We start from the raw sequence: 20133 nt of genomic DNA, 5'->3' as shown, positions 1-20133 counted from the left end.
GGGGGTCTAGTTTTATTCTTCTGAATGTAGATACCCAATTTTCCCAGCATCATTTATTGAAGAGACTCTTCTTCCCTTAGTGTTTGTTCTTGACACTTTTCTCCAAAACTGGTTGGATATAGATGTATGGATTTCTTTCTGGGCTTGCTTTTCTGTTCTATTGGTTTATATGTCTGCTGTTATGCCAGTACCATGCTGTTTTGGTTACTATAGCTTTGTGGTATGTTTTGAAGTCAGGTAGTGTGATGCCTCCAGTTTTGTTGTTTTTGCTAAAGATTGTGTGATGATTTGAGGTCTTTTGTGATTTCATAGTAGTTTTAGGATTTTCTTTTCTATTTCTGTGAAGCTTGTCTTTTTTTTTTTTTTTTTTTTTTTGATAAGGATTGCCCTGAATTGGTAGATTGCTTTGGGTAGTATGGGCATTTTAAAATATAAATTCTTTCAATCCATGAACATGGGAATATCTTTACATTTGTTTTTGTTTTCTTCAATGTTTTTCATCAATGTTTTACAGTTTTTAGTGTAGAGATCTTTCATTTCCTTGGTTAAATTTATTCTTATGCACCTTATTTTTATTGTGGCTATTGGAAATGGGATTTTTTTTTTTCGGATTGTTCACTGTTGGCATATGTAAATACTACTAATTTTTGTATGTTGATTTTGTATTCTGCAACTTTACTAAATTTGTTTATCAGTTCTAACAGTGTTTTTATGGAGTCTTTAGGGTTTTCTATACATAAGATTTTATCATCTGCAAACAAGGACAGTTTGACTTCCTGCTTTCCAATTTGGATGCCTTTGTTTTCCTTTTTTTGCCAAGTTACACTGACTAGAACATCCAGTACTGTGTTGAATAGTAGCATCCTTTTCTTGTTCTACATCTTAGAGAAAAAGCTTTCAATTTTCCATGATTAGTATGATGTTAGCTGTTGGTTTGTCATATATGGCTTTTATTATGTTGACGTATGTACCCTCTATGCCTAATTTGATGAAAGTTTTTATCATAAAGTGATGTTGAATTTGTCAAATACTTTTTATCTGTTTCCATTGGAATAATCACATGGTTTTTGTCCCTCATTCTGTTAATGTGATAAATTATGTTTATTAATTTGCATATGTTGAACCATCCTTGCACCCCTGGAATGAATCCCATTTATTATGGTGAATGCTCTTTTAAATATGCTGTTAAATTTGGTTTTCTAGTATTTTGTTGAAAATTTTTGCATCTATATTCTTTAGGGATATTGGCCTGAAGCTTACATTTTTTGTTATGTCCTTGTCTGATTTTGGTATCACATTAACACTGGCCCCATATAATTAGTTTGGAAGAATTTCCTCCTCCTTGATATTATGGAATAGTTTGAGAAGAATTGGTGTTAACTCTTCTTTAAATGTTTGGTAGAGTTCAGTAGTGAAACCATCAGGTCCTGGGCTTTTCTTTGATGGGAGACTTTTTATTACTGATTCAATCTCGCTGCTTGTTATTGATTCGTCTATTCAGATTGTTTATTTTTTTCTAGTTCAATCTTGGTAGGTTGTAATTGTCCAGGAATTTGTCCATTTCTTCTAGGTTTTCCAATTTATTGGCATATCATTGTTCATAATGCTCTCTTATGATCCTTTGTATTTCTGTGGTATCAGTTGTAATGTCTCCTTTTTCATCTGTGTGTGTTTGTTTGAGTTGTGGGTGATATACTATGCAATATTGTTGCAGAAGCTAATACATACTTAAAAAAAAACCTTTTAGGTTCAGGGGTACATGTGCAGGTTTGTTCTTAGGTAAACTTGTGTCACGAGGGGTGGATGTACAGGTTATTTCATTACCAGGGTATTAAGCCTAGTACTCAATAGTTATTTTTTTCTGCTCCTCTCCCTTCACCCTCAGAAAGGCCCCAATGTGTGTTGTTCCCCTCTGTGTGTCCATATGTCCTCATCATTTAGCTCCTGCTTATAAGGGAGAGCATTCAGTATTTGGTTTTCTGTTCCTGCAGTAATGTTCTAAGGATAATGTCTTCTAGCTCTATCCATGTTCCTGCAAAATACATGATGTCATTCTTTTTTATGGCTTTGTAGTATTCCATGGTGTACCACATGTTCTTTATCCAGTGTATCATTTATAGGCATTTAGGTTGTGTCCATGTCTCTGCTATTTACAATAGTGCTCCAATGAGCACTCTTTACAACACTATGTGCATGTACGTGTGTCCTTATGATAGAACATTTTATATTCCTTTAGCTATATACCCAGTAATGGGATTGCTGGGTTGAGGAGTAGTTCTGTTTTCAGCTCTTTGAGGAATTGCCACACTGCTTTCCACAAGGGTTGAACTGATTTATACTCCCACCAACAGTGTATAAGCATTCCTTTTTCTCCAAAACCTCACCAACATCTGTTATTTTTTGACTTTTTAGTAATATCCATTCTGACTGGTGTGAGATGGTATCTCACTGTGGTTTTGATTTGCATTTCTCTAATGATCAGTGATGTTCAATTTGTTTTCATATGCTTGTTGACTGCATGTATGTCTTCATTTGAAAAGTGTCTGTTCACGTCCTTTGCCCAGTTTTTAAGGGGGTTGTTTGTTTTTTCTTGTAAATTTAAGTTTTTATGGAAGCTAGATATTAGACTTTTGTCAGATGCATAGTTTGCAAATACTTTCTCCCATTCTGTAGATTGTTTACTCTGTTGATAGTTTCTTTTGCTGTGCAGAAGCTCTTTACTTTAATTAGATCCCATTTGTTGCGATTGTTTTTGGTTCTTCATCATGAAATCTTTGCCAGTTCCCATGTCCAGAATGGTTTTGCCTAGATCATCTTCCAGGGTTTTTATAATTTTGAGTTTTACATTTCATTCTTTAATCCACTTTGAGTTTATTTACACCATTTTACATAGTGTAAGGAAGCGATCCAGTTTTAATCTTCTGCATAGCTAGCCAGTTATCCCAGTACCATTTATTAAACAGGGAGTCCTTTTCTCATTGTTTGTTTTTGTCACCTTTGTTGAAGATCAGATGGTTGTAGATGTGTGGCCTTATTTTTGAGCTCTCTATTCTGTTTTATTGGTCATTGTTTCTGGTTTTGTACCAGTCTTATGCTGTTTTGGTTACTGTAGCCCTGTAATATACTTTGAAGTCAGGTAGTGTGATACCTCCAGCTCTGTTCTTTTTGCTTAGGATTGCCTTGGCTATTCAGCTTCTTTTTGGTTCCATATGAATTTTAAAATAGTTTCTTTCTAGTTCTATGAAGAAAGTCATGGGTAATTTGATAAGAATAGCATTGAATCTATAAATTGCTTTGGGCACTATGGCCATTTTAATGACATTGATTACCCTTGAAAACTGGCAACAAGGATGCCTTCTCTTACCACTTGTATCCAACATAGTATTGGAAGTCCTGGCCAGAGAAATCAGGTAAGAGAAAGAAATAAAGAGCATTCAAATAGGAAGAGAGGAAGTCAAATTATCCCTTTTTGCAGATGTCATGATTCTATATCTAGACAACCCATAGTCTTAGCCCAAAAATTAAGCTGATAAGCAATTTCAGCAAAGTTTCAGGATACAAAATCAACATACAAAAATCACTAGTATTCCAATACACCAACAACAGTCATCTGAAATTTTATTTATTTGAGTCTTTTCTCTTTTCTTCTTAGGCAGACTCGGGGCTTGTTGATTTTGTTTACCTTTTCAAACAAACTCTTTGTTTCATTGATCTTTTGTATTTTTTACGTCTCTATTTTGTTTATGTCTTCTCTAACCATCGTTATTTCTTTGTGTCTACTAATTTTGGTTTCAGTTTGTTCCTGTTTTTCTTGTTCCTTGAGGTGCAACATTCAGTTATCTGAGACCTTTGTTCGTTTTTGAAATAGGCATGTCAACATTGCTATAAACTTCCTTCTGAGTACTGCTTTTGCTCTGTCCCATAGCTTTTGGCTGGTTGTGTTTTCATTTTCATTTGTCTCTAGAAATTTTTAAATTTCCTTTTTAGTTTCTCTATTGACTCCTTGATTGATGAGGAATATGTCGTTTAATCTGCATGTGTTTTAGTTTCCAAAGTTTCTCTTGTTATTGGTTTCTAGCGTCATACCATTGTGATCAGAAACAATACTTGATATGATTTCATTTTTTTTTTTTAATTTGTTAAGACATATTTTGTGGCCTACCATATGATCTATTCTGGAGAATGATCTATATGTACTAGAGAAGAATGCGTACACTGGTGCTACTGTATAACAAGTTCTATATTTATCTATTAGGTTCATTTTGTCTAAAGCACAGATCAATTCCAATATTTTCTAATTAATTTCTTCCTGGTTGGTCTTTCCGTTTTTGAAAGAGGGGTATTGAAGTCTCCTACTATTATTGCTTTGGTATTTATTTTTTACCCTCATGTTGATTAATTAATATTTGCTTTATAGGTTTAGGTGTTCCAACGTTGAGAGAACATATATTTACAATTGCTATGTCTTCTTAATGACTTGAGCTCCTTAATAATGACTTTCTTTGTCTCTTGTGAAAATTTTTGAGTTAAGTTTTTTCTGTCTGGAATAAGTATTCTTCCTGTCCTCTGTTGGCTATTATTTGCATGGAATATCTTCTTTCATCCCCTTTAAGGGATGAAAGCCTATGTGCATTCTTAAGGTGAAAGTATGTCTCTTGTGGGCAGCACATAGTGAGAGTCTATTTTCTTTTTCTCCTTGCAGCTTTTATTTTAGCTTCAGGGGGTACATGTGCAGTTTTATTACATGGGTAAATTGCATGTCACTGGGGTTTGGAGCACAAATGAATTCATCACTCAAGTAGTGAGCATAGTACCTGATAGGTAGTTTTTCAATCTTCACCCTCCTCCCATCCTCCACCCTCAAGTATACCCTGGTTTCTATTGTTCCCTTTTTTGCGTCCATGTATACTCAGTGTTTAGCTCCCACTTATAACTGAGAACATGTGGCATTTGGTTTTCTGTTCCTACATTAATTTACTTAGGATAATGGCCTTCAACTGATTCCAGATTGCTGCAAAGGACATAGTTTCATTGTTTGTTTGTTTCTGAGGCAGTCTTGCTCTGTCACCCAGGCTGGTGTAGTGGCACCGTCTCATCTCACAAACCTCCACCTCCTGGGTTCAAGCAATTCTCCTGCCTCAGCTTCCCCAGTAGATGGAATTACAGGTGCCCACCACCAAGCCTGCCTAATGTTTGTATTTTTAGTAGACACAGCGTTTCACCATGTTGGCCAGGCTGGTCTTGAAATTCTGACCTCAGGTGATCTGCCCACCTTGGCCTCTCAAAGTGCTGGGATTACATGTGTGAGCCACTGTGCCTGGCCAATTTCATTCGTTTTTATGGCTGCATAGTATTCTATGGTGTATATATACCACATTTTCTTTATCCAATTCACCACTGATAGGTATCAAGACTGATTCCATATCTTTGCTATTGTGAATAGTAGAGCTTTGTTTTTTAATCCGTTCAGCCACTCTGTGTTTTAATTGAACAATTTAATCTGTTGACATTCAGAGCAATTACTGATATGCCAGGGACTTACTACTGCCATTTTGTTAATTGTTTTCTGATTGTTTTATAGCTTATTTGTTCTTTTTTTCCTCTCCTGTTTGTCTTTGTGATTTAGTGATTTCCTTTAGTGCTAAATTTGTATTCTTTTATCTTTATTATTTGTTTATCTGCTTTAGTATTTTGCTTTGTGGTTACCACAAGGCTTACATAAAACATCTTACAGTTATAACAGACTATTTTATACTAATAACAAATTCAGTTGCATACAAAACTCTAGACTTCTACCCTCCCAACAATGGGTGCATGTGTGTGTGTGTGTGTATATATATATGTAGTATGTGTATATATATATATGTAGTATGTGTATATATATATATATGTAGTATGTGTGTATATATATGTAGTATGTGTATATATACGTGTATATATACACATACTATATGTATATTTGTGTGTGTGTGTATATATATAGTATACATACATACTATATATATTTCTTTTTTACCTTTCTGAGTTGGGTACAACCAGTTAATATTTTTTGATGTCACAATTGACATCCTTTTAGCTTACATATTTCTTGATAATTTATTGTAGCTATCATTATTTTGACTGTTGTGAATTTTAACTTTCATCCTAGAGTTATAAATACCTATCTTTTGCAGAGTGCAATAGTAGTATCGGGGTATTCTGGATTTGATTATATATCTACCTTTACCAGTGAATTTTGTACTTTTATATGTTTTCATGTTAGTAATGTTATTTTTTTCTAGTTGAAAAACTCCCTTAAGCATTTCTTACAGAGCAGCTCTAGTGGTGAAGAATTCCCTAAAGTTTTGCTTGTCTGGAAAAGGCTTTATTTCTTCTTTTTTTCTGAAGGCCAACTTTGCTGTATATAGCATTTTTGGCTGACAGTTTTCTGTGCATCAGCACTTTGAATATATCATTCCATTCTCTCCTGGCCTGCAGGATTTCTACTGAGAAATCTGCTGATAGTTTAATGGAGATTCCCTTATATGTAGCATGATATTTTTATCTTGCTGCTTTTAATATCATTTTGGTTTTTGACAGTAATTATAAAGGGACCTCTTTGGGTTGACTCTGGAGATTGTTGAGCTTCTTCATATATCTGGATGTTCATCTGTCTTCCAAGGCTTGAAACATGTTATTTTTCATTTATCAAAAATTTATATTCATTAATTTTAAAGTTTTACATTTTTTTAAAAAGTTATCTATATTGTCCTTTTATTTTTTGAACCTTTTATTTTTTGAACATATTAATCACAATTTAGAATCATTTTTGTTAATTCCATTAAACTTCTTGGTTCTATTTATGTTCCCTGTTTTTTTCCTTGGTTTTTATGGTTTTCAGTAAATTCTTACCTTTCAATATATTTATTTATTTTTGGTTGAATGCTAGACATTGTGTATTCCAAATTTTAGAGATGACTCGAGGCTCTGGATGTTGTGTGCTTTTCCTCCTGATAATATATTCTTTGTTTTGGGCAGTGGGATAGACAAGGATAAAGGTTAGGAGAAATTCACCTAAATTCAGTTAGAATGAAGTAATTTAAATCTAGGTTTCAGTCCTTTGGAGAACTGACGTTTTTCAAATTACCATTTATTTTAGATACATGAAAACAATTTTCTATTTATTTTAATACACTAAATAAATTCTCTGTTACCAGCACCTTCTAGGTACATTTTTCTTGTTTTTAGTTGGGTGAGTGAGCTAGATCTTAACCCCTAGTTAGGGAGAAAGACTGCCTCACTGGCCCTTCTCTGTCCACCAGAAGCAGCAATGCTAACTTATATGCCATTACTTCTTGGCAGTATATTCAAGAATTGGGTTCTCTGAGAGGGACTAACTTATATACCCATTGCTTCTTGGCAGCATATTCAAGAGTTGGGTTCCTTGGGAGAAAAGAGGAGGACTAGAAGGTTGCTGAAATGTTAATATGAGACATCTTACTTTTTTTGTTGTCTCTGACTCAATTCTGCAAGATAATGTGAAGAGGATGTGAATGACTTTCAAGGTTCTACTCGGTCAAGTCACTTTTGCTACCACCTTTGAAATGCTGATGCACCTATACATATAACTACTAATACTGATCTGAGGGAGACCGCTTACTGCTGAGGTGGTGGCCTTGCTGAGTGGAAAACCTCATTCTCTACTCCTAATGGAACAACTTGAACTTTTGGAATGGAGTAGAGGCCCTTGAATGGAGGACTATAGCTATAAAGCTTGTGAAGATATTTGGCAACGTGCTTAATATGATACATTTAACTGATTGGAAAAGATAAGCTTTTTTGTGTTCACAGCAAGCAAAGATGATTATAATCCAATTTTAGTTTTAAAATTGCGACTTGTGCTGAAACACCATAGTCTTGTGCGTAGAGTTGATTGCTTGTAGAAGACTTCAATTAACAATCCCTTATACTCGGTGATCCTCAGAAAACTGTTTCTTAAATTCTTTTTTTCCCTTAATTAATATTTTAATATGGATACAAACACCAAGAGGCCTTCTTTGCAGTGTCATTTATCTCTTACAAATCTCATTTTCCTTTCAGATATTATCAGATGCGACACAGCCTCTTGAAAGTCAGAATTTTTCTCCTGTGGTGAGAGATGTAAGTTATGAGAAGAATATTTTTTCATAAATGTGTTTTTTCTATTACCATTTTTGCTCTCTTCTCTCTCTCTCTCTCTCTCTCCATCTTTGCCATTCTGTCTCTTCTCTATCAGTCATGAGACCATGTTTGTAGGACTAAAATGTGGATACTAAAGAAATGTCTTGTGTCATATACATTTAGGCAGTGATTACATCCAACGGTACATTACCTGATAAATATAAATATATCCAGACACTCCGGGAGAGCAGGTAAGTATTGTTCAAATCCTCTTGTTTTATACATTTATTCTTATCTTGGAATTAATGAGTATTTTTTAATGCTTCAGTGGGAGTTCTTAATATTAGGTTTGTACAATATATAAATTTTGATGATGTTTGAAAATGTAGGAAATCCAAACTAAGTGGCTGGCTGAAACCACTGCGACTGTTTCCCACTTAACAGTAGTATAGCATCATTTTGGCTTTCTAATAGCCTGTGTAGACGTATGGGTAAGCAAGCAAAATCCAAAAGGATTGTCCTTCAGGTAGCTTCTTGTTTTTCTCTGACTTTTTACACATGGTCATGCCTCAGTTATTTTTTCAAAGGAAAATGAGCACACTAGATTTTCTGTGGTGCTTTCAGTTTGGGTTTTAGTTGAGGATTTGGACTCTCTTTTGTTTAGTGTAGTGTTCAGGAAAGTGAATTCGTGGTTACAAATTAAGAGAGCTGTGAATAAACAATTGATGGCAATAAGAGGTAGTTTTCTCCAGGGATTCTTATTAGGGGGAAGATGCCAAAAAGTAATGTAGCGAATCTACTCAAGAGGATCATTACTTTAGAAAGGTCTTTAGCTAAGGCCCTTGTTTCCTTAATTGATTTTACTACTTAAAGTTTGAAAATATTAATTTTATTTTTTCGGAATGTTCTGGTCTCCTCCAGCTAATTGCCTTTGATCTGTGTTTATATCTTTTCTGCTGGTCTTTTCGCATTAAAAAAGGAACCCATGTACTGAAGTCTCAGGAGAAACCAGAGTTGGAAAACAACACAACTGTCTTATCTTCTTTTTCAGTGGTTCTACCTACAAGCAGTAAACAAAGATATCTGCCCAGATCAAGCGTACTATAGTTAGGCCTTTTCCATATGTGCTGGTTTGATTATAGTTACTTTCTGATGTGTCAGTGAAATATTCTGGCATAAGACACTAAGTATTTAATTTTTTTTCTTTGTGAATAAGAGAAGCTAGCTCTATAACCCTATAGGAGAATTTCTTACAGGTAAAACTTCACATCTGTTTGTTTTTCATAGCTCTGTGTTTTGATTCTCATCATCCAATGGTCTTTTACACTACTGATACTAGTGACAAGTCTAACATGACTGGTCATGATGATATCTTCTCTCTTATGTGTCATATTTCATGTAGCAGCAGGTTTACTTGGCTCTGATTGCTAGAACTTGCTGCCCTCTTTCCTGATGGAAACTTGTGCCAAGATACTAATAACAAAGTTTGCATTTTGAAAGGAAATTTACTTTGTATTGAATCCTGCCTTATTCTTCTGTTCTTTTCATCACTTAGCACAGTGATTATTAACCTGGAATCTGGGGTTTGGGGGTACTGATGGGCTAGACAGTATTAGAATCTAGGAATGAGTTTCTGTTTTGAGCATTGGGTATTTGGAATGCTTTAATTATACAAACTACAGAAAATATTGTTAGACAGAATATATAATAACCAAATAATAGTGGTTCTCTCTGGAAGGTGAAATGCGAGACGATAGTAGTTAAATGAGACCTCTTCACATCAGTAATAATGTGTGTTGGGGTAGAGAGGGACAGGAATGTTTTATACTTATACTTATTTTTATTTATTTAAAATTAATGAAAAGGTTTTTGGGTTAATGTTCAAGAGACATTCTGACCTAAATATTCTAAATAACAGAGCCTACTTCAGTCCCTGGTACCAGGCCATTTCTTTTGTTTCATGTTGATAACAGGGAATTTGATTCAAAAAATATTTAATGAGTAAATTCCATATTTAAGACAAAACATGCTGAGCATTAATGGGTTTGTAAAGATGGGTAAGTCTTAGATGCTGCCTTGGAGGTCATAGTTTATGGGAAAGACAGAAAGTCATCTGCCTGAAAGGTGTAATTCCAGCAGAATAAACTGTTCAAGAATTAAAATAATGCCTAACACTAGTCTTCATTTTCTACATTTAACCCATGACATTTGTGACTCAAAGTCATGGTTTTGACTATTTCCAAGTGACCCTAAAGATATATGACAAAACAATTTCTAATATGGGTAATAATATTCTCTTCCTCAAATTGTTGCCTTCTGGGATTGTTGTGAGGAATAAATAAAGTTTCCAAGGTAAAGCTCCTCACATGATTTTGAATTACATCTTCTGGAAGGATAAAATGTGAGACCAAGTTACTCAATCACAAGCAAACCAAGAAAAGGTCCAGCACCTGCACCTCACTAGTAATACTGGAAATTCGAGAAATACATGTATACATCTACAGATATGTGTCTCAGAGACGTCAGGTCTATTGTTCTTCATTGTACAAGATGTAAAATAATTGAAGAAATATGTTGGTATAGGGAACTCACTCATGTTGAAATTCTTATGTTAAGTAATGTGAAGAGAAAATGTTGCTTCATTATTTAGGTTTTAGTATGATTTGTATAATAACAGCAAGATTCTGTTATTTAAAAAAATAAAATAAAATTTTAATTAGCCCCTTCACCTCTTTTTTTTTTTTTTTTTTTTTTTAATAGGGAATGTGCTCAGTCACTTTCAATGGGAACCAGAAAGGTTTTGGTTCTTGGATCTGGCTATGTATCTGAGCCTGTATTGGAATATTTATCAAGAGATGGCAATATAGAAATAACAGTAGGTAAATAAGCCCTGATTTTTGAAGAAGAAAAATATATTTTATAGCATGTTGACTTCTACATTTTAGAAGACTACTTTGTTTCTGAAATTTGAAAATTTATTTTTGGAGATATTAAAATATATTTTGCTCTGACATATCTAAAAATGTGACTTTTAATTCTTGAAATAGGCTCTGACATGAAGCATCAAATTGAACAGTTAGGCAAGAAATATAATATTAATCCTGTTAGCATGGACATTTGTAAACAAGAAGAGAAGCTGGGCTTCTTGGTGGCAAAACAGGATCTTGTCATCAGGTCAGTATCTGGCAAGAAATGAGTTTCATACTTTTGTTATTATTTCTTTTCTCTTATTTTTCTTTTTCTCTTTCACTTCTCTCTTCATACTCTTTTGGAGTAAACTTTTTAGTTGAAGTATGGGTCCAGAAGGTGCACAAATCATAAGTATATAGCTCAATGAATTTTCACAAAGTGAACACACTCTGTGATGATTATCAGAGTATCATTAATTCCCCAGAAGCCCTCTTGGTGCCTCTTTCTATTCACTTACCCCGTCCTCTAAGAGTAAACACCATCCTGGCTTCTGATATTTAGTTTTTGCCTGCTTTCAAACTTCATATAATTGGAATCATTCAATATATCCTCGTTTGTGGCTGCCTTCTTCCATTCAGTGTTGTGATTATGAGAGTCATCTGTGCTATTGTCTGAAATAATAGTTTATTCATTCTCATTGCTGTGTAGTATTTCATTATGTGAATATACCATTATTATTTATTTGACTACTATAGATATTTAGGTTGTTTCTGGATTTTGGCTGTTTTAAGTCACACTGTTATACACATTTCAGTATTTGTCTTTTTGTGATCATTTCACCAAAACAGTAATTACACATTTCTGTTGGGTATATACTTAGAAGTGTGATTGTAGGTCATAAGGTATTAATATTTTATATACTTTAGTGTCTATTTTATCCTTTGGAGTTATAAAACTTAAATGAAATAAGTAGATTACTTAGCCTTATGACCATTTTAAGTCTCATCATAGCAACAGATCTTGAAATAGAGTATTACTAACAAAAATGCAGATCTAACATCTAGATACAGCATTACATGAGATTTACTCTATAACTAAATTTGGTTTTGATATTTGAGTACATGTGTACACAAAGAAAGGAACAACAGACATCAGGGCCTACTTGAGGGTAAAGGATGGGAGGAGGGTGAGGATCGAAAAACTACCTATTGGGTACTATGCTTATTACCTAGATAACGAAATAATCTGTACACCATACCCCCATGACATACAATTTACCTGTATAACAAACCTGCACATGTACCCCTGAACCTAAAATCAAAGTAATAAATAAATAAATAATAAATACATTTGGTTTTGAAATGTCAAAGTGATGAGAATAGTTATTCATTCTTAGAATTTTCCCAAGATGAGAGGAAGAAAGTTATCTGTTCCCTCACAGTGATTACCTAATCACTTTCACAGATCAGTTTCCAATTGTATCTTTGGAGGAAGTTCTGTGATATTCTGCTTAAAAAAAAAAAAAAAGCAGGCTTGGAAATCATATAATGAAAGGTAGTTCTATAAGCTGGCATTTTTACATTTCTCTTGATATCTTTAAATATAGGCTAACCTCATGTACTTAAAATGTCACTCAACTTATAAAAATTTTATGATCATTAATTTTTATTTAGAAAAAATTGACTAATGACCAATTAAACCTCTCTGATATTTACCATGTAAAGAAATCCTGATTCAAAATAGAATGATCTAGTCTTCCAAGTAGAACAGTAATTTATTTTGATACACGTAGGTACCTAAATATATCATTTTTAATTGAAAGTAAATAACACGAAGACCATCCTGGCTAACATGGTGAAACTCCGTCTCTACTAAAAAATACAAAAAACTAGCCGGGCGAGGTGGCGTGCGCCTGTAGTCCCAGCTACTTGGGAGGCTGAGGTGAGAGAATGGCGTGAACCCGGAAGGCAGCGGAGCTTGCAATGAGCTGAGATCCAGCCACTGCACTCCAGCCCGGGCGACACAGCGAGACTCCGTCTCAAAAAAAAAAAAAAAAAAAAAAAAAACACGATAAATTCCATTTGAAACAAAATCTGAAATAAAATGTGACAAGATAATGGACAAAGACATCAATCTATTAATATATCCAAATTTTAAAATTTAGCAAACAGGTGGCCTTTGATAAGATTTAGCATTAGCAAAATCTGTTTTATATTTAATGTTTTCTTATTTGGTATATTTTCTATGCTGAATAATGGTAATGCCATTAAACAGTGTTATCATATAGCATTCCTTACATTTTTTTTTCTTTTTTTGACACAGAGTCTTATTTTGTCACCCAGGCTGGAATGCAGTGGCACAATCTTGGCTCGCTGCAACTTCCGCCTCCCAGACTCAAGTGATCCTCCCACCTCAATCACCCAAGTAGCTGGGACTACAGGCACATGCCACTATGCCTAGCTAAATTTTGTATTTTTAGTAGAGATGGGGTACCACCATGTTGCTCAGGCTGGACTTGAACTCCTCAAGCAATCTACTTGCCTCAGCCTCTCAAAGTGCCAGGATTACCGCATAAGCCACCATGCCTGGCCAACTCTTTTATTTTTTAAGTTGGGGAAAGAATGTTTTGATATAAACACAGTGATAGGGACTACAAAGAAATGAGTAAAGAATATGTTTCAAAAAAAATTTTAGTAATATGTACAATTCTCAGTTTTAATTTTTCAAATTTAGTTTTTAATAATTTAATACAAAGTAGTAATTGATTTCAATGTTTCTTTGAAAATTCCACATGTATTTTGTATGTATTTTTCACAGGTGACATTTGCAACCTTTTGGAGTAATTGGGTTGGAGTCAACTCAAATAATTTGAGTATGTCCCGTTGAGTGCTTCCTATATCATATTCGAGACGAATTATGAACTCTAATCCATTTGTCTAAAAAGTGCCACCAGGCAAAATCCTATCATTATACTTCTCAGCCAATTATAAGGACAAGTTTTAAAGTATTATTAGATCTTAGTAAAATTTTGATTGGGCAAGTTTAATATGGAGAATGTGATTTAAAAATTTCTGCTTAACCTTTAAGATGATGACATTGCACCTTTTCTAGTAATATTTGGTTCTAATAGTTTTGCAAGTATTTTGCTCAGTGGCTTCTAAAAGTCTACCAAATTTGTTAGCACTAATTCTTTTTGGTTTAAAGATACAAAAACACAGAGACCAGGAGCTTTTGATATTGATAAAAGATATACACAATTTTATTCTGCGTTATAATAAATTTAAATAGCAATACTCTATTCTATTGACCTGTGGAGGAGTAAATGCCTGAAAAGTGGTTTTATTTTATTTTTTTATGAAGTAGAGAAAATGTGAAGTGTGCAGAATGAATTTCACAAGTACAATGATATAGTGTGATATTGTTAACATTGGTTTTTATTTTTTTGTTGGTACTGTAGACAGCTTTACCAAATGGGCATTGAAAAACAACTTAAATATTGTCATGTAATTAATAGGGTGTTTTATTATTCCTAGAATAGAATATGGATATACTCATTTATATAACACTCATATTTATGAAAATTTAATTTCTTATGATTATGCAGTCCCAGAACCAAATTATTATACCACAGCCAAATTTGTTGAAAACCCAATCAAAGTTGAGCTTTGAGTACATTATCTGTTGTTCACCGTGTGGATTTTTAGCCATTTTGATAGCCTTTACACTGATCAATACCATTAAAGTCTGTCTCCTCCTTGGGCCCTTCCTGGAGTCTACTCAATAATGTAATACATGAGCTGTAGAAATACAGGGACGAATGGATCAAATTCCATTAAATGTTATAAAGATATAACTGGTTGCATGCACAGGAAGGATATCTGGCTTTGGGGGAATCTGGGAAAGCTTTGTGGAGGAAAACAACTGTTTGGAAATTTCTTAAAGGGGCAAGTATAATTTGGATTGGGGTTTTCTGTCTTGGGTTTTCCACTAAAATAGGGCTGCCTTTCTTTTTACCTCCACATCTTCCAAATGGCTATCAGGAAGTGTCAAACTAGGTCAAGATGGCCCATGTGTTACGTTATTGAGTAGACTCCAGGAAGGGCCCAAGGAGGAGATAGGCTTTAATGGTGTTGATCGGTGTAAAGGCTATCAAAATGGCTAAAAATCCACATGGTGAACAACAGATGATGCTGTACTCAAAGCTCAACTTTGACTGGGTTTTCAACAATTTTGGCTTTGGGATTATAATTTGGTGCTGGGACTGCATAATCACAAGAAATCAAATTTTCATAAATATGAGTATTATATAAATGAGTGTATCCATCATCTATTATAGGAATAATAAAATACCCTGTCAATTACATGACAATATTTAAGTTGTTTTTTATTGACTATTTGGTAAAACTGTCTACAGTACCAACAAAAAAATGAAAACCAACATAAACAATATCATACTACACCATTGTACTTGTCAAATTCATTCTGCGTACTTCAGATTTTCTCTAGTTCATAAAAAAAAACAAAAACAAAATAAACAATAAAACCACTTCTCAGGCATTTATTCCTCCTCAGGTCAATAGAATAGTGTTGCTATTTAGATGTGATAAAAAGGTGATTTTATTCTGTGGCCCACAGGGAGTCATTGATCATGTCCAAGGGAATATTTATTTATTTTACTTTCAACTTTCGTTTTACAATCAGGGGTTACATGTGCAGGTTTATTACAAAGGTGTATTGTGTGATTCTGAGGTTTGGAGTATCAATGAATCTGTCACCGAGTAACAAGCATAGTACCCAGTAGGTCGTTTTTCAGCCCTTGCTTCACTTCTTACCTCTTCCCTCTGGTAGTGCTCAGTGTCTATTGTTTCCATCTTTAATTCCATGTGTACCCAATGTTCAGCTCCCACTTACTTGTGAGAGCCTGCAGTATTTGGTTTTCTGTTTCTGTGTTAGGTCGCATAAGATAATAGTTTCCAGGCCGGGCGCGGTGGCTCAAGCCTGTAATCCCAGCACTTTGGGAGGCCGAGACGGGTGGATCACAAGGTCAGGAGATCGAGACCATCCTGACTAACACGGTGAAACTCCGTCTCAACTAAAAAATACAAAAAAAAAAAAAAAAAAAAAAAAAAACTAGCCGGGTGAGGTGGCGGGCGCCTGTAGTCCCAGCTACTCTGGAGGCTGAGCCAGGAGAATGGCGTGAACCTGGGAGGCGGAGCTTGCAGTGAGCTGAGATCCGGCGACTGCACTCCAACCTCCTGGGCCACAGAGCCAGACTCCGTCTCAAAAAAAAGTAAAAAAAAAAAAGACCTAGTTAGAATTAAGAGAGTTCCTAGTATAGGGGGAAAAAAAAAAAAAGATCATAGTTTCCAGCTGCATCCATGTTGCTGCAAAGAACACGATTTCATTCTTTTTTATGGCCGTGTAGTATTCAGTGGTGTGTATGTATTACAGTTTTTAATCCAATTCACTGTTTTTGGTGTTTTTTTATTTTTGTTTCATTTTGTTTTGTTTTGTTGAGACAGGGTGTCACCCTACTGCTGGTGTGCAGTGGTGTGATCTCGACTCACTGCAGACTTGACCTCCTGAGCTCAAGTGATCCTCTCACTTCAGTCTCTGGAGTAGCTGGGACTACAGGCATGCACCAACATGCTGGGCTAATTTTTGTACTTTTTGTAGAGATGATATTTCACCGTGTACTTTTTGTAGAGATGATATTTCTCCACTCCTGGACCCAAGCGATCCACCTGTCTTTGACTTCCTAAAGTGCTGGGATTACAGGCATGAGCCACAGCACCTGGCCCCAATCCACTATTGATGGGCATGTCAATTTATTGCATTCTTTGTTATTGAGAATAGTGCTGTGATGAATATATGAGTGCATGTGTCTTTTTGGTAGAATAATCTATTTTCCTTTGGATAGATACCCAGTAATGCGATTGCTAGGTCAAATGGTAGTTCAACCTTTAGCTCTTTGAGAAATCTCTGAACTGCCCTCTGTAGCAGCTGAACTAATTTACATTCCCACCAACAGTGTATAAGTGTTGCCTTTTCTGAGAGAATAATTTAATCAGAACAGTAACTTAAGATGCAGCTTTAATACAGTTCAAGTACCAGGTAGGGTTGAAAAAGGGAGTTTCTGATTAGTTTCTTCCTGTTTTTAAGCTTGTTGCCTTATGTATTGCACCCTCTTGTGGCCAAGGCCTGCATCACAAACAAAGTTAACATGGTCACCGCAAGCTACATCACACCAGCACTAAAAGAATTGGAAAAAAGGTAAGTTTTAATCATTTTAAACAAACTGAGTGAATCCATGGCACTGTTTTTATTTTATATCCAAGTTTTCCTTTTTCCTCTTTCCACCTGCTGCAGGGTGGAAGATGCTGGCATCACAATCATTGGTGAATTGGGATTGGACCCTGGTCTTGATCACATGTTAGCAATGGAAACAATAGATAAAGCCAAGGAAGTGGGAGCCACGGTGAGCCCAATTTATGCCCAAAGGAGAACATTAAAATGTCTAACTTCTTGTGTACAGAATCAAAGTATGAGTTATAATATAGCAACACCTTTAATCAAAATTAAAGAGGTTTTTTTTTTTTTTTTTTTTTTTTTTTTTTTAGACTGAGTTTCGCTCTTGTTGCCCAGGCTAGAGTGCAATGGCATGATCTCGGCTCACTGCAACCTCCATCCCCCAGGTTCAAACAATTTTCCTGCCTCAGCCTCCCGAGTAGCTGGGATTATAGGCACATACCACTGTGCCCGGCTAATTTTGTATTTTTAGTAGAGATGGGGTTTCTCCATGTTGGTTAGGTCAGTCTTGAACTCCCGACCTCAGATGATCCGTCCCCCTTGGCCTCCCAGAAATTTTAAATAAAATCTTATAAATGCAAAAATATCTATATGGGAAAACAATGTCCAGGTCTTAGGTAGCAACCAAATTTTGGAGAAACAGATGCTACTATAAAATTTTGGCTTAATACAAATTTTAGACTACCTTGAAGATTCTGTAGTAAGGTTTGACTTTTAAAAATGAGAAGAATCTTTGGGTATCAGAGTCTGTTGATATGAAATATCTTTTATGAAATAGTACCTTTGGCAAGGTACTATTGGGTGTAAATGGGATGATTCAGATTGTTTTAGGGTTTTTGAATGTGTATGTATTCAAATTATATATATGTAAATATATAATTTGAATTCAAAAGTTAGTAGGAACTGACCAAGCAGAATTGAACTAAGAGTTGAATTTTTAACTGAACAAAATGTTAGTCACTATTTTTACAGGTTTTTTTTTTAAAAAAAACATATATATAAAATCATCTGTTATTTAATCAAATGGTACATGGCTTTGAAGGTGTATTTTCGAACGCCTTAGTAACTTTAAGAATGAAAAACCAGGCCGGGCGCGGTGGCTCAAGCCTGTAATCCCAGCACTTTGGGAGGCCGAGATGGGCGGATCACGAGGTCAGGAGATCGAGACCATCCTGGCTAACACGGTGAAAACCCCGTCTCTACTAAAAAAACACAAAAAACTAGCTGGGCGAGGTGGTGGCCACCTGTAGTCCCAGCTACTCGGGAGACTGAGGCAGGAGAATGGCGTGAACCCGAGAGGCAGAGCTTGCAGTGGGCTGAGATCCGGCCACTGCACTCCAGCCTGGGCGACAGAGTGAGACTCTGTCTCAAAAAAAAAAAAAAAAAAAAAAAAAGAATGAAAAACTGTAGCAAGTTTACTCCATTCATATCATTGTCTTCAATTAATTACTTAGACATTCTCTAACTTGTGAATTCTTCCTTATTTATTGATTCTTTAATTTATAGATTGAATCATATATTTCCTACTGCGGTGGGCTTCCAGCCCCTGAACATTCGAACAATCCATTGAGATATAAATTTAGCTGGAGTCCGGTGGGAGTTTTGATGAACGTAATGCAGTCTGCCACCTATCTGCTTGATGGAAAGGTGAGGAATCTCATCCAAGCATAGTGATATCAACCTGCAATAACTGCCTGAGACAGTCTAAATACTCCCTGATCCCAAACCCTTTAATAATGCTGTCTCCATTATCTCCTCCTGTGGTATTTCACAGTATATATTTTCTGCTCTGTTTAGCATGGTCTCCTTGCGGTTCTGAGCAAAGCCTGTGTCTATTCTTCCCTATGCCTTCTTGCAAGTTGTTTCTACCATTCAAATATTCACTTCTCTATATATGTAAACACTGGTTATCTCTTGATTTATTTCAGCATGACAAACATTTTCTGAGTGTCTACTCTGTGCTGGACTTTGGGCAAGTTACCCAAGACTGTCACAGAGAATGAAATTCATGACCTCAGGAAACTCACAGCTGGATTGGGGATGGGGTCTAGCTCTTAGAATGGAGGGTTTGTTGTGCTGGGGAAAGAAACTGCAATGTAACAGAACACAAGAAACAGCTGCCATATAACAGAACATAAGAACTCTCTGAGTTTAGTATTATTTTCATTATTTTACAATAAGAAAGCTGTGGCTCAGAGAGCATGTCCGAGGTCATTTGACTGAGTGTCAAACCCAGATCTAACTAACTCTTAAAGATGTTTTTTTCTCCTTTTGCCAGATTGCCTAATGGCTGGAAGGACAGACACGGGAATAAATAATTATAATTGAATAGGGAAATTTCCAAAGCATGTTAAAGTGGCTCAGAGGTACAGACGGGAGAACAGTTTAATTGGCCTTGGTGAAGGGGCTGGGGGAAGGAGGGTGGGGAGAAGGAAAACTAGTGGAGAAGAGGATGTGCTTGGCCTTGAAGGATATGAAGGTGCCAGCTAGGCAGGGATGTTAGCGCTCATGGTATGACAGTTTTACAAGGGGAAAAATCAGGTTTAGGGATTTAAGGTAACAGCTACACTTAAAGAAATGGCAAATGGCAGAGCGAGTATCCAAATCACATCTATCTGACTTCATAGTTTATGCTCACAGTTTGGAGAAAAGTGTAATGAGACTCAGAGTGCCTCTTTGAATTGTGTTGTAGGCACTCACTCACCTTGCCCTAGTACTGGCCCTGCAGGGAATGATGAGTAATATGATCAGATAGATGTGTCTTAAAAAGATTAT

The 20133-nt window shown here is 35.5% G+C and overlaps 1 protein-coding gene across 2 annotated transcripts in view; it reads left to right on the top strand.

Annotated features, from left to right (window-relative positions):
* The window catches only part of LOC111550222 (alpha-aminoadipic semialdehyde synthase, mitochondrial), a 69330-nt gene that overhangs the window by 34889 nt on the left and 14308 nt on the right, over window positions 1-20133 (top strand). For both annotated transcript variants that reach the window (XM_023223515.2, XM_023223516.2), the window contains exons 12-18: window positions 8080-8139; window positions 8323-8390; window positions 10900-11018; window positions 11187-11313; window positions 17212-17322; window positions 17419-17527; window positions 18865-19005. In XM_023223515.2, coding sequence (XP_023079283.2) covers window positions 8080-8139; window positions 8323-8390; window positions 10900-11018; window positions 11187-11313; window positions 17212-17322; window positions 17419-17527; window positions 18865-19005 — 735 coding nt within the window. The remainder of the gene's footprint in view (window positions 1-8079; window positions 8140-8322; window positions 8391-10899; window positions 11019-11186; window positions 11314-17211; window positions 17323-17418; window positions 17528-18864; window positions 19006-20133) is intronic.

The sequence above is a fragment of the Piliocolobus tephrosceles genome, unplaced genomic scaffold (genome assembly GCF_002776525.5).
Source record: "Piliocolobus tephrosceles isolate RC106 unplaced genomic scaffold, ASM277652v3 unscaffolded_41, whole genome shotgun sequence".
NCBI classification, from domain to species: Eukaryota; Metazoa; Chordata; class Mammalia; order Primates; family Cercopithecidae; genus Piliocolobus; species Piliocolobus tephrosceles.
Note: the sequence above shows the minus strand (reverse complement) of the source record. Positions and strands in the feature narration are given on the sequence as shown.